At 43.8% G+C, this 14959-nt stretch overlaps 1 protein-coding gene across 4 annotated transcripts in view; it reads left to right on the top strand.

Moving 5' to 3' along the window:
- Positions 1 to 14959, top strand: part of TECR (trans-2,3-enoyl-CoA reductase) — a 286254-nt gene that overhangs the window by 182094 nt on the left and 89201 nt on the right. For all 4 annotated transcript variants that reach the window (XM_086960913.1, XM_086960903.1, XM_086960922.1 and 1 more), the window contains 2 exons: positions 14254 to 14305; positions 14399 to 14443. In XM_086960913.1, coding sequence (XP_086817039.1) covers positions 14254 to 14305; positions 14399 to 14443 — 97 coding nt within the window. The remainder of the gene's footprint in view (positions 1 to 14253; positions 14306 to 14398; positions 14444 to 14959) is intronic.

Raw genomic sequence — 14959 nt, 5'->3', positions numbered from 1 at the left:
AAGGTAAAATGTACCTTTTTCAGATTTTGAACAAAAGTGCGATTCGTTTTACATAGTTTCATTTTCCAGGATGCTAAGGAGAAGGCCTTAAGAAGCTAAACCATTACAGTCGCTCATTTCCATTGATAAATAAATGGGTAGGAAAAAATGGGAAAACACTAGTGCTATATAGATCACATCATTACGAATGCTCCTGTTTGGATTGCGCCAGGGAACATAGGTTCAAATGGATGTATAGTTCACCGTTTCACAATTTATGTTGGTGCTTCGAGACAAGATCAGTCACAGGAGAGGTCTTACTTACTTTCCCTCCCCTTCAAATCTTTTGAGTCCAACCCACGGTTGACACTGGTTTTGAGGAATATGGAATTTGACCAATGGAAAGACATACATAATACATGGCAAATTAAACTCTTACAGCTCCTTGAAAATGATTTCGGATTGCTAGTATCTCAACAATTCTGCTATATGCAGATGCATCATTTGGGTCTCCAGACCCTTAATAAAGATGTTTCACTTGTGTAAGTACCCAAATGAAGATGCACAGGTAGAATGGGTCTAAGGCAGGTCACTGCTGCCAGATAGGGTACTTTAAAAGTATATTTCAAAGTTGTCATAGACTGGTAAACTGTGAGAACAGTGTTTAGTGTTAGTGTTGTAGAAACCCTATTCAGCATAACAGAGTGCCACTCTCCAGAAGTTATCATCTTCAGTTTCAACCCGTAAAACCCCTTCTGGTGACTGTCTGTAGACAGATTGGCCAGTCCCTGCTGGCTGCCAAGCTGGGGATTGCAATAATGTGGGGGTAAAGGAGTGGTGCCCACCTGGGACTCGTGTTCCAGGCTCACTTTTGTGACTTTAAAAATCGGGCCCTGGTTTATTAGGTTGAGCAGACCTAAAAAGCATGCGAAGCATGCTTTGTCTGCGAAGACATCTTTTGCTGGCGTGTCTGGGGGAATGTGAGACAGCGATCGCCCACGCACCTCGCTGTCTCAGATTCCACCTTGAGGGCGCGCACGTCGCCGTGCACATCCCCTGCCTCGCATTCTCTCTCAATCACACACAGTCACGCATGCGCACACACATTCCCTCGCGCACACACTCCCCCCCCCCCCCCTCCTACCCCCCAGGCATACACACAGGCAGGCACGGAGTCCCCTACAGGGGACTCTAACTTCACAAAATGCCCCAAGAGCCTCGCATGGGCTCTCTATCGCGTTGGGGCGGCCCACTGGCTACCGGGGCTGCCCTGGCTCTCCTTGTTGGAGCGGACAACATTCGCCGCCTCCCGCCGGCAACACCAGCAGCAATGGGGGACCTCACGGGCCCCCGCAAGGACTCGGTACCACTGGAGGGGGGGGGGCGGGCACCGGCAATGTGCCCCGTCGCGCCCCCCTCCCTTCACATCCGCCCTGGGCCCCACTCACCGGCTGCTCTCTTCCGGCGGGGCTCCTCTCGCGCTCTGCTCCTCACGGCGCGTCTCCTCTTCTGGATCGGGGCTCCCTCAGGTCAGAGGAGCCCCGCAACAGGCGCCACACTCCTCCTTCTCCCCGGGCCCCCTCCTGGGGACCCGGGCTACCCAGGACCGGCAGGGCGCTCCATGCGCAGGCAGGCCGCCTTCTCCCGGACCTCAGGAGGCGGGACTTCCGGTCGGCCGCGAGCGGATTGGCCGGCCGGCCAAGAGCTTCCGGGTCGCCGCGGGCAGTGCGGCGGCCCGTTTTCAGACAGGCAGGCGGAAAGACAATCCAAATATCGGCGTGGGCAGCCGAAGTAGAAATAAAATGGCACATAAGCGAGGTGGGCACTCGCAGACTAAATAACAATTTAGTGGGGCAAATCCACGCCGGGTGGGCACCGGCTCCCAACAATAAAGCGCTCTTAGCGCTAAATACGATTTACAGCGCTACGGGCAGAAAATGAAGCGCTCTTCCAGGGCTGCAAGCACTAAAGCGCTCCCAAGGCTAAAAGTGAAATTAAAGCTCTCCCAGCGCTAACCTTCCCTAACAGGAACATATATAATTCATTTCCATTCTGTCACTCCTTTCTCTAGTCCCTCATTTCACCTCCCATATCACCAAGTGCAACTATTTGTCCTATTCTCTAGCTCTTTGTATTTCTCTCTATACATCTATAACACCATCTTTCCTTTCTTTGTTTCCACCTCTGTCTTCCTTTCTCCATCTCTATACCATTTCTTTCTGGCTGTAAACACCCCTCATTCTCAATTTTCCTCTGTCTAGTTCTTCCTCTCTCTCACTCCCTACTTGTTTTCCTCTCCTTTGTGTCTTATTCTACCCATGTTCTCTTTTCCCTTCCTTTCTCTCTCACGCTAGAAATTCCCCTCTCTCCTGTGTCTCCCTATGAGCTCTTTCTTCAGTTATTTTGATATTTCTCGTGTCATTATTCCTGCTCTCATTTAGTATCTCTTTGGAGTTTAATTTGTGACTGCAAACCTTCGTGTTCTCGCCTGTCCGTCCCACTCACTTCCCTCTACCCCTTGAAATCTTCTGTGCTCTTTACTACACCTAATGTTATATTCTGTTGCAATGCAATAGGTCTCACTTTTGCAAAAGTTTAAGCTATTAGCATTGTAAATGACAATGCCTTTTATTTATGTTTTAAAAGCAAAAACATAAATAAAAGGCATTGCCATTTACAATGCCAATAGCTCTAACTTTAATAATGCGAGACCTATTGCATTGCAAATGCTTGTTTTCTAGTTGTCTATAATGTTACCCATAACGTTTTTACTCTGATTATGATATTCATCTTTATTCTAAAATTTATTATGGATCAAACACATCTGGTTTTTAAAGTTGCACAAAACCTTTTTTTTTCAATTTTAGAGTTTATGTATGAATTTTATAATCATGGCAAACAACAACCAGTCGTACTTTCATGCTTTTGCATGTATTGTCATCTAGTCTGGACGCAGTCTGAGAGTTTTAAAAGTAGCCCAAAATATTTTCATTTTGCATTTGTGTACGTGTTTTTAGACTGGAACCACTGTCCGTGATGGAAGGTGAACTCGAGGCTCATCTTATTTCTTAAAAGCTCTAACTCTAATAACAAAGGCTTTGCACTAATGAATAATATACAAACGTTTTAAAACGTATACATATGTATACAAGTCTTGCCTTAATGGCAAACACTCCTTTTTCATATATATGTTTTCTGGTACTGGAACCTGGCATCCAAAGCGATTATGCTGTACAGGGTTTGGTCTACTTGTCCGGTGGGATAACATGACCACTTGTTGTCTTTGACATTAATAAATATGTGCTGGGCTTTAGGCTATAGCAATTCCACACGGAGATACCTGATAATGACTGAAGATGGTTAATGTAATGTAATGTAAGACCATTAGGAAATGGACTTCCATGGATATGTCTGCTTTCTTAAACTTTTTAAATACTTACCTTCCCCCAGAGAGTACTAACGTGGAGGAAGCCGACTTCCGGTTTAAAGAATGGCTTACTTCAGCGATCAATATCTATGCTCCACCCACACGCCTCTGCAGTTCTAGGAGCTCGGACGCACATAAATGGTTCACTCCTGAGCTCAAAAAATTAAAACTGGAAGTGAGGCAACAGGAAAGGGTATGGCGCTCTCAGTATTGCCCTCTAGCCAGGGCTACTTACTGCCTAGCAAGAAAGGCATATCAAAAAATACTACATAATCATAAGACCGCCTATTTTTCATCTAAAATCTTAACCTCTACTAATAAGTCGAAAGAAATCTTCAGGATAGTGAACGACCTATGTAATGATGACAGAACCTCTCCTCCGGTAGTTCCTACACAAGCACTATGCAACTCCCTGAATGATTTCTTTGTGAAAAGATTTTATTGATTAAACAGCACATCTCCACACTTCCAACTTGTTCCCCTGTGGACGATATCTTTTTTAATCCCCTAACCTTACATTCTTTCCCCCTTATTGATTTGAAAGTCTTTTCAGAGTTACTATCTAGAGTCAAATCAGGCTCCCCTATGGATGTCTGTCCCCCTCAAATCATGAAGGAAATCGGTCGAGCCATTCCTAACAGCATGATGTCCCTGCTTAACAACTCTCTCATCTCAGGGACAGTCCCCAGTAGCTTCAAGCAGGCTCTACTGATACCCCTTACGAAGAAACCTGGTATTGATCCATCGGACCTCACAAATTATCGGCCCATATCCCTGCTGCCCTTTTTGTCCAAAATGTTGGAGGCTCATGTTACCAACTGCCTCTCAAACTTTGTGGAGGAATCGGGCTATCTGCAACCTAATCAAGCAGGATTTCGGCCTGGTCATTTTACCGAGGCAGTAATACTGGTCGTCCAGAACACCTTGAGGTCCAACGCTGACAAAAATCTTCACCAAGCCCTGGTGCTCCTTGATTTGTCTGCGGCATTCGACACGGTTGACTATTCCATTCTGGTCAACCGTGTCGAACAGGCAGGCCTTAGAGACTCTGCCTTGGCTTGGCTAAAATCGTTCATATTCGAACGCACCCAGTCTGTCTGCCTTGGATCTTTTTCAGCTCCTAAAATCAACTCCTTTTGTGGGGTCCCTCAAGGCTCTTCCTTGTCCCCCTTATTATTTAATTTGTATATGCGGCCCCTCCTCTTTGCTTTAAGAAAACACAAAGTCACTGTATATAATTATGCAGATGACTTGCAGTTAGTCTTTGCACTCAACTCCCCAAATGCTGTGGAGGATTTTCAAGCAACCATGACCCTTATTCGGAGCTGGATGTCTCTAAATCATCTTAAATTAAACCCGAGGAAAACCGAGCTGATTTTGCCCGGCAAGAGCGAAATCAGTTGGAGCCCTAATTTCTGGCCTACGGACATGGGCCTCCCCCCTAAGAAATCACAAACAGTAAAAAGTTTGGGGGTAACCATCAACGAGGACCTCACCTTAAAATCCCAGATCGGTACTGTGGTCTCTTCTGGTTTTTTTCAACTGAGGAAAATCAGGAAAATTGCACACCTCCTCACCCACACTGCCCTAATCCAGGTGGTCATGGCCCTAATCCTTTCCCACATTGATTTTTCAAACAGTCTCTATCTAGGCTTACCCATAGGCCAACTTAGAAGACTGCAGTACCTACAGAACCAAGCTGCCAGACTGATCTGCAATGTTCCCAAATGGGTCTCGATCAAACCTGGCTTAGAGACCTTGCATTGGCTTCCTGTGGCTCAAAGAGCCGAATTTAAAGCCGGTTGTATCATTTTTAAGGCATTGCAAGGTAAGGGCCCTTCCTTCATCAAACAGCTGATTGGCAGATACGTCCCCTCACGCAGCTTGAGATCAGCCCACAAAGACCTACTTGAGGTACCTCGCTTTAAGAAGAAACGACAGGGAGGCAGCAGTTTTCATTTTTTAGCAGCAACCCTATGGAATTCTTTGCCGCTAGCCCTTAGACAGTGCAAGGATCTTCTTGCCTTTAGAAAGGCATTCAAGACTCACTTATTCACACAGGCATATTTGAAATAGAGACTTTCGTTTGATCCACCCTTGTTATGTTTTTTATCTCTTACCAGCGCCAAGAAGCCTCTGGGCGTATGCGCGCTTTATAAATATTAAATAACATAACAATGTTGAATCTTGGGGAGTGAGACATACCCCATTTTGCATTGCTTACATCTGTCATGCAAAACCCAAAGCATTTAACCCCTTAAAAGTGAACATGGTTTCTCAAATTTCAAAACAATAGGGTTGTCCTCGTCTTGGCCAATTGACAAAGGGGTCAGTGGGAGGGGTATTTCTGTGTGGGCAAGAATGACTGACAGGTGATGAGTTGTTTTGTTTAAACAACGCATTGCCTCGCTTCAAAGATACTTAATAATAAATGCAGCTATTATACTACAGTCAAATTAGTTGTCGAACTCTGCCTTATATGTTGAATACTTCAGCGTCTTCTGTCAAGGAGAGTCTTCACAACTTGGATGTGAAATAAGTTCTGAAATTCAACATTGATGTTGTCTCCTATAACAGTAGAAAGTCTATACCATGGAGATAGGAAAATGTAATTTAACAACCCGGTCTGGATCTGCTTTCAATCACAGATGGAAGCACAATTCTACAAAGCACTTTTCGCACAAACCTTTGCTTAAAACATATCTTGGGCCTTTGCTATCAACACCAGTGGGTGGTTTCAGTTTGCAATCTCGTTCTATTAGTGGGGAAACATGAACACATCAGAATAAGGAGGAAGAAGATGCTTCGCAAGAACCACCCTATTTCAATTCCATTATCAGCTTCTATCCTCCATCTTTTGCTTTAGCTGTGAGTTAAGTTCATAGGAGGACAAAAGCAAAAAGAACGAATGATGGACGGAATGCCGAACAATGAAATTATTCACCCCCAGACAACAAATCAGGGTTTCATCCATTATTTCTTTTCGCCCACCACGCCACCGCAGTTTGGACCCAGCCATATGCAGAGCAGTCTGGACCGTGTTTCTCATGGGAACAGCCTAGCCCTAACTGCCAGTCCAGGTCCTACCTAGACAGGAAAGAAGAATCCTGTGACTTATTTCAGGGTATAACCCCTCATCGGCCAAGCTAGCTTGAAACTAGTGGCGCAGTGAGCACGAGACTCATGTCTGGGCATACCATTCCTACCCAGGGTGAAAAAGCAAAAAGAGCAAATGATGGACGGCATGCTCATGCTGAACAAGGCAAACATTCACCCACAGTCTACAGATCTGGGGTTTAATCCATTGCATATGGCTGTGTCCAAACTGGGCTGGCATGGTGAGCAACAAAACTATGGATTTAACCCAGATCTCAGACTGGGGGGGGTGAATGTTTGACAATGTTCAGCATTCCGTTCATAATCTTTTTGTGTTGCTATGTTCATTGGAGGACAGCTTTTTTTATTTTAAAGAAATTGGTGAGGTGAACAAGTGGTTGGGAAGAAAGATTTTTAGAGTCATTTATTAGAGATACACAGAGATGGTACCATGCAAGCATAATGCTTTGTGGGCCCTCATAACCAGGTAGTAAAGTTTTTTCAAAGAGTTGAGTTGGGGCTTGTAATATGTCATGCTATCTTTGACTGCCTGAGGATATGCACGCCAAAATAGTCAAGCAAAATAATGCCTCTCTTGTTAACCTCCCTTGTGATTTGAGACTAACCCTGCAAATGACTGGTGAACTCTAGACTGAAAATATGACTTACTATAATCATGAGTTTGACTTTGACTATTTCAGTGGAGTGAACAGTCGTCAATGCACCACGCTTTATAAAATGCCTTATTAAATAAATAGAAATGGTAGACAATAAGGATTAATAGAAATGGAAAAGTACCAGTAAATCTGTTTCTTTCTCCTGGGGATCTCCATTGATAATCCTAAACACTAAATAGTTACATCGATGCAGGGGGATCTCTAGTGTCCCATCATTACCTGTAGGTGGCAGTTGGCTTGGTTCGTTTTTTTCTGGCTCCTGCTGACAGGATCTTTAAACACTGACCTCCGCTTTTCCTTTTTAAGGCTTTTTCCCTTTTAAAATCATTTCAGAACCTTTTTAAAAGTGGTTCACACTACATCCTTTAGCATCCTTTAGGGCAGAGAATATTTTTCTGTAATTTTCTGATTGGAAATATTTTTCTGTTTGTGCAAAATGGCCTCTTTTTTTTGCAACATGCCAAGATTGTGGCAGAAAAATGGGCAAAACAGACCCCCACCTGATCTATGTCCTATGTTCGCCAGATTCTTGTGACACCCAAAGATATCTTCACTGCAGTTGCATCTCCATGCACACCCTGAGATAGTGTGAGAAGATTTGCCTGCATGGTCAAGAAGAAAAGGGTAAGGATCTCTGGCTGGAGAGAAGCAGTTCCTCTACCACTGCCCTATCTCAGCCTCCGAGGACTCCCGCAGGAAGGCGATCCAAAAGGAGGAGGCAAGATGTGAAAGGCGTCCCCGTTCAATGTTGAGAAAAGATGGAGCACCTACTTGCTTGCCGTCGAAGTGAAGGAGATCATGGACGTCAATACACTCTTACTCTGCAGAAAAGAAGACTACTGAGTGGCTTTCAGAGATGAAAAGGTGCAGGCTTCCATCCAAATCGGGCTCTGAGTATTCCAGGGCTTACCCACATCCAGGCCGGCTTCTCCAATTCGTCATCCTGGATTTTTATTCTTCACCACCTGCAACGCCACTTCCTCCTCAGCCACCTGTGAAGTCCTCCCTCCTCCACCTCTGCAGACATTCCTCCAGCCATCCCTACTGGGTCTCTTCAAGCACCTGTTCCAGTGAAACCTCCACCAAGACATTCCAGGTCTTGTTCCCGACATGCCAGACCTCTCTACAGCACTATGTCCAAGTCCTGGTATTATTGTCCCCAATACAGTTCCAGGTCTCTCAAACAGTCTTGTTCAAGACTTAGACTGAATTCCACATCTCATTTGAGATCTTCATAGTCTTCTAATTCATCCATGTCCACTTCCTGTTATTCACCTGTTTTAACAGATTCTCCTCCAGTGAGGATATCTCTTGTAGATGACATCAATACCTTCCAGAGCATCCTTATAAGAGGTGTAAACGAACTGAATCTCTCTCTTTCGGCAACTACAGCCTCAATGTCTGTAACTTTTGAGACATTACAACAATGGTTCTTCTCAAGGCATTACTTTCACTGGTCTCATTGAGCCTGCCATGGATATTTTCTTGATTCAGCCTATGTCATGGCGGCTCCTTTTCGTCTGCAGAAAAGATTCAGATCATCTGATCAGGACCCTTTGTTCCTCCGCTTGGATCATCCACCTGCCTCCATGATAACTACAGCCCCATCCTCTACAGTACACCCTGACAAGGACAGCATAAAAACAGATTCATCAGGAGCCCAAGCGTATGGCACAACTGTCACCACTTTGAATGGTACAGCTGGTCACTCTAGGACTCACTGCTGCAGTTCATAGACGACCTACCATGAGACCGATTTGAAGATTTCGTACTGATCATAAATAAAGAAATGGTGGTTTCCAACCAAGTCATCAGTGCTGAAGCAGATAAATCCCTTCTGATAGCCCATGGTTACTGTCATGGTTTAGCCTTTTTATTGCTTCTCTTGGTTTAGAACCCCAGGAATTGAACCTGAGGCACAATACAGAATTTCAATCTCTCGTTTGCCGGGAGAATATTGTTTGGCTCTTATACTGATGATATGTCTCGCATGAAAACCGAACTAGACACTCAGCGGGCTTGTCGGATTGGAAAAGAGAAAACTGGAAACATTCCTTTAAACCCTGCTACTGTCGATATTACCCTCTGAAGGTTTTATCCATCAAGGTCAGAAATAACAGCAGAGGTATCAACAGCAGATATGTCAATTCAGAGTTAGGGCGGGTCAACAACAACAACAGCCTTGGGCACTAATCCAGCCATCTGTGGCAAATAAGTTCCCATTCCCCCACACCTCCTTCCATTACCCACTTCCCACACCCCTTCTTCCGTTACCCACTCCAGTGGGGGGAGGTATTACATATTACTTGAAAGACTCGAAAACCATAGCCAGTGACAAATGTATTCTGACTATTGTGCAAAATGTCTCAGATTCAAGTATCCTGCACCAGCAGCCAATCCACCAAAGAAGTCATACTCCTGTAATCGGGAGCAACTTCAGCAAGAAGTCTCCATCCTCTTTTTTTTAAAAAAAGGCTGTGGAAAAAGTTCAGAGTCCTCTCAAAATAATGAGAATTTATTCCTGTTATTTTGTTGAGAGTAACAAAAGGACCAAAGAACAAGGTCAGGTGCTTTCTGGATCTTAAGAATGCAATAAAAGGGGATTTGCAAAGAAAAGTTCAGGATGTTGGCACTGCATTGGATCTGCCCCAACTCAATCAGTGGGCATTAACTGTGCTCTATAGATCTGCAAGATGCCCATTTCCTCATACCGATAGCAAAAAACTTAGCAAATTCACGAGGTTTACAGTGGTAAGCAACAATTATCAGTACAAAGCCCTTCATTTTGGCCTAATTTCTGAACCTTTTCAAAATGCATGGCGGTCGTTGCAGCACAACTCAGGAGGCCGATTAAATTAGTCTACCCCATCTACAAGATAGGCTAATCAAAGCTGCAATGGATCGGGAAGCATCTCAGCATTATCAGACAGCTGTCATTACCCTCAACCAATTGGGACTGCAAGTAAATCAATAAAACTCTTTCTATCACCATTCAGACCCTTCATTATAGAGGAGCAGTTTTGGATAGGGTAAACACAAAAGTGTTTCTTTTGGAATAGAGATGTTTATCCTTTAGAATTTTTGTAATCGGAGGAAAACAGCCCATCTAACAGCGAGGGAAATATTGTCTTTCCTGGGGTTAATAGCATCCTGTGTCTTCATGGTAGCGAATGCACACCTGGACATGAAACCTCAGCAACAATGTCAGGAGGATCAGTGGGACCAACTCAAGGATTTGGGAAGACACACTGACCTTAACAATGCACAGAGCGCAATTGCTCCGCTGGTGGTGTCTTCCAGAGAATCTGTTCTAGGGGACACATTTTCATCAAGACATCCCAATGCACGCTGTAGTAACAGCTGCCTTCCTATCAGGTTGGGGTGCTCATGTGGATCACCTTTGGATTAAAGGCTGCTGGTTTCTGAAGGACCAGAAGTCCCACATCAGCTTTCCTAGATTTGCGAGTGGTACGTCTAGCTCTGAAGACTTCCCTTCTGTCCTTCAAAATGAACTTTCTCTTTGTCCAAACAGACTATCCAACGCCAAGCATTGTGGTACGAGATCCAGAACATGGTCTGCCCGGAGGCTTAAACAATCTGGACGTGGCTAGTGTCCATTATTCTCAGGATTACCTCTGCCCATCTGTAGGGCATCCAGAATATGCAAGATGGCACTGTGAGCAGAACCATTCAAGAAAATCACGAATAGGTATTGAACAGCACCTTTTTACTAGGCCTCTTTTGCGATTGGGGTTTCCCTCAAATAGACCTCTTCGCAAATTGAGAAAGCAAGACTTTCCCTCCATATTTGAACACCCAGACACGTTGGGTAATTCCCTGTGGATCAACTGGTCAGGCAGATCTTTACTCCTTTCCTTCCATTCCCCAGCTGCTAGCGTGATCATCAAATTAACTCACTCATAGGCCAAAGTGATCTGTATAGCTCTGGAGTGGTCCCTTTAGTGGTATTTCACAGATCTTCCCACCCTCTCAGACATAGGAGGCTGCAGTGTAGGCCGTACCTTTTTGATAAGTTCGGAGACCAGATATTGCACATCATCTTTTAATTCGTGAACTTGGACTCTAAGCTCATACAATATGGCCATTTGAATCTTCCAAAGGAGTGCACAGATGTATTGAGGGAAACCAAAAAAACATCTACAAGGATGTCCTACTCCTTTTTAATGGAAGAGTTTCTGCAACTGATGTTCCCAGAACAATTCTGATCCTTTCACCTGTCAAGAAGAACCAGTGCTTCCATAACGTCTTTATTTGATCTTAGCGAAGATGCAATTTTCTTCTATAAAGTCCGACTTGCAACTATCATGGCCTACAGAAAATGCCCTTCACAAATTCTTTAAAAAAAAATATTTGGTTTTATTGATTTCCTTGAGGGCATCAAGAAAGTTAATCCTCCCATTCTGAGGCCTCCGTCTCAGATGGGGTTTTATATTGTCCTGTCACATCTCGTGGGTCCTCCCTTTGGTTTTTATATAAGACTTCCCTACAGCACTTATCATGAAAAGCTTTATTCTTGGCTGCTATAATCTTTACATGCAGGTATGTTCACAAGAGCCTTACACAGCTTTTCACAGTAATAGGGTAGCGATGAGAACCCATCCCAAATTCCTCCCTAAAATGGCATCAGACATTCATGGCACTCAATATGTTACCGTACTTAAGTTACCTTTATTCAGAATCCCTCTTCTCCAGAAGTGCAGTCCCTCCAAATTCGTGATGTGAGAGTTTTATCTGGACAAAACTAAGAACTTGAGAAAGTCCAAACAATTGTTTGTAAGCTATCTAGATGGATAGTCTCTTGCATACTTCTGTGCTTCCAAAAAGCTATCGTACTTTATCTGGAAAGCTCAAAACTCCTACATCCAGAGGTAAAGCGGCTACAGTTGCATTACTAAGAACTATTCTAATCTCTGGGATCTGTGTGCACCTTTACAAGACACTATTGTCTTAATTCGGACTCCAGAGCAAATGGACAACTAGAGCACGCTTCTTTGAGAATTCGCTTTCCTTAGTGTTTTTTATTCTGTATCTCTTCCCTCGTAGCTTAGGGAATTAACTAGCTATTCTGCTCAGTGCTTATGATTATTGATGGAGATCCCCTGAATGACAAAAGATGGTTTCTTGCCCGTAGTCCCAGTTCTCCTTCAGGAGAATCTCCTTTGAAATTAAAAACAACTTTTCCTCCTCCACTGTGAAAGCAACAACGTTTGTTTATAATTTCCTGATACCTACTGCATCAAAAAGAAGTGTCAGCTGCCACACGTGGGACATGATGGGACACGTGAGGTACGGCTGCCCTTAAATGCTCAGTGTTCTATTCTTTTTCTTGCCTTACTGCAGCCTATACAGTTACATTGCCTTATCTTGCCCTATCATTTTCAGTAAAAGAAAACGAAAAAGCTTTGGGATGGATGTTTTTAAATGTTAAATGTCTCATTTAGTGACCATATGATTTAATATATTTTCTTCTATTTTTTAAAGAAAAGTAATGTAATTAGCAATATAGCCTGTTTTTTGTAGGCTGCTAAATCATAATTTTGTCACATGAACTTGCTAGCCTTTCTGTAGTAAGGTGATGATACTACACAAAAGGTGACTTAGAAAAAGTGCTTTGAAATCCCGCACATGGGCGGAACTATTTAGTGCTTATGAATGGAGATTACTTTATAGAACTAGGATTGGATGTAAGAAACTACCTGTGTTGGAAAAGAACCACTAGTTGGATCTACACCTCCTTTTCGTCTACCGCAAAGAGTATGTTCAGTAGTATTCCGGACAATGCAAAAATCATTTGTTCCCTCCTTCCATGTGCTCACTTTCCTCTGATCTTGGTCTATCCACTCTCCTTATTGAGCTAGCAGAGTCTGCCGGCATAAGAGCAGTTTCTGGTTGTATAATTGGATGTGTTTAGATCAGCGTTTTCCAACATTTTCAGAAGCAGAACCCAATTTTTAGGGCGACAAACTTTTGCCACCCACTCGGCATTAATAGACATGAGGCAAGCGTGTTTTTTTTTAACTGAAGCATTGTGTGGCAGCACACACTGTCATTTACTGACAGCACATGTTCCATTGAAATGGCCACTACATTTGCACAGACATACAGTTTTACTCATCAACTTTTGTGTGCAGTGTAGTTTTCGTGTGGAAATCGGGCTTTGGAGAATATGCATCATTTGTTATCACCAAGTAAAAGGTCTTGATGTGTTTTGATCCTATTAAAATCTTTGTTTCCATCACACTTTAGAATTACAAAAAAGTGCTTATTTTTTGCTTTCCTAACTGCTGAATATGTGCAGATTATTTACAGTTATGTATATTTTGCGTTACAAATAAATAACATCATAAAGCTTATCCTTTCATACTCCCTGTACCCCACCAGAAAGGATGAACTGATTCTACATGAAGTTGAGTCAGCGGCTAGTTAGCAGTCTTGTGGGCTATTTATCAGAGACACCCACAGTCCGTGGTATACACATTTATGTCACAGGTCCTGGACTAGCGCATCACTTGCGTTGAGTTTTCGCTGACGTCTGTGGGAAGGAGACACTGGTAGTATTATGTCTGTGTCTTCCTTGACATCATTGGAGGCTGGGACAAAGTTTGTCCTTGTCTAATGGCAGCTTCTTCCGGTCTCTCTTGGGAGTCTGGGTTACGAAGGGCATTGCTGTGTCAGGGCTGTTATTTTCTGGAACCAGCTAGAGTGTGGGATCACGGGGTCCTTTCTTTATCATGATTGCTTATACCAGTGTTTTCTGCTGGAGTCTTAGAAAGAGGTCCTTGATGTATCGTCGCTGCGTCGTCTTAGGTCTAATGAGAGTCTGTTGGAAGTGGGTCTTGGTTGTGTATGGCTGATTGTTTCTGGTCTATGGAGGGAGTTTGTGGGAATGTGGTCCTTGCTGTATCACAGCTGCTTCTGCCTGGGTCTCCTGCTGCTGGCTGCAGTAGGAAGTCCTTAATGTATCATGGCTGCTTATTTCTGGCTCTCTCCAGAGGCTCTATTAGGAGTGTGGTCCACGTGTTTTCTCATGTGTCCTCCTTTCTTGTCTTTCAGGTTGAGCCAAATGCCACCATTGCAGAGATTAAAAATATGTTCACTAAATCCTGTAGGTATAAGAAAAACATATGTTCCTTTTTGGAATGGTTACTTGTACTGGCCTCCTGATTTGAGCATGTCACAATTGTCTTCTCTCTTTTAGATCCTCAGTGGTATGCGGCACGCCAGTCTCTGCGGCTCGACCCCAGTAAGTACTCAACCTGAGATGTTATGCTTCTGTGTGTGAACCGAATAAATTGCTGGGGACCCTTGTAAGAACGAGAAAATATGGAGTTTTCTTAGAAACACGATAGTGAGATAAAGTAGGTTTGCGATTTGTATATCCATTTATGCCACAATGGTTTTTCAGATTAATGAAGAGAGTAGTGGGGTAAATAGATGAAATGGAACAGTCTCACCATGAGAGAAAGATGTGGAGGAAGCACAATAGAGGTCATGGAATGCGGCTTGTGGGTGGAGTGTTGTTACCCAAAATGCTAGTATCTCACTGGGAAGAGCAATATGTTGTCCCAGTAGCCAGCATTAGCCATCATACTGACATGCCTGGAAAGAGACGTTACAGGTATTTGAGGGTGCAGCGTGAGGGTGGAAGTAGGAGAGAGCCAGAGGAAACGGTAGAGTGGTTAAGGAATGCAAGGTGGGGGAGGGCGGGGGGGAGGACCATCGAGGGGACTTACAATCTGGGTAAAAACTCACCTGGGGT

Source organism: Lissotriton vulgaris, chromosome 1_1 (assembly GCF_964263255.1).
Source record: "Lissotriton vulgaris chromosome 1_1, aLisVul1.2, whole genome shotgun sequence".
Classification (NCBI taxonomy): domain Eukaryota; kingdom Metazoa; phylum Chordata; class Amphibia; order Caudata; family Salamandridae; genus Lissotriton; species Lissotriton vulgaris.
Note: the sequence above shows the minus strand (reverse complement) of the source record. Positions and strands in the feature narration are given on the sequence as shown.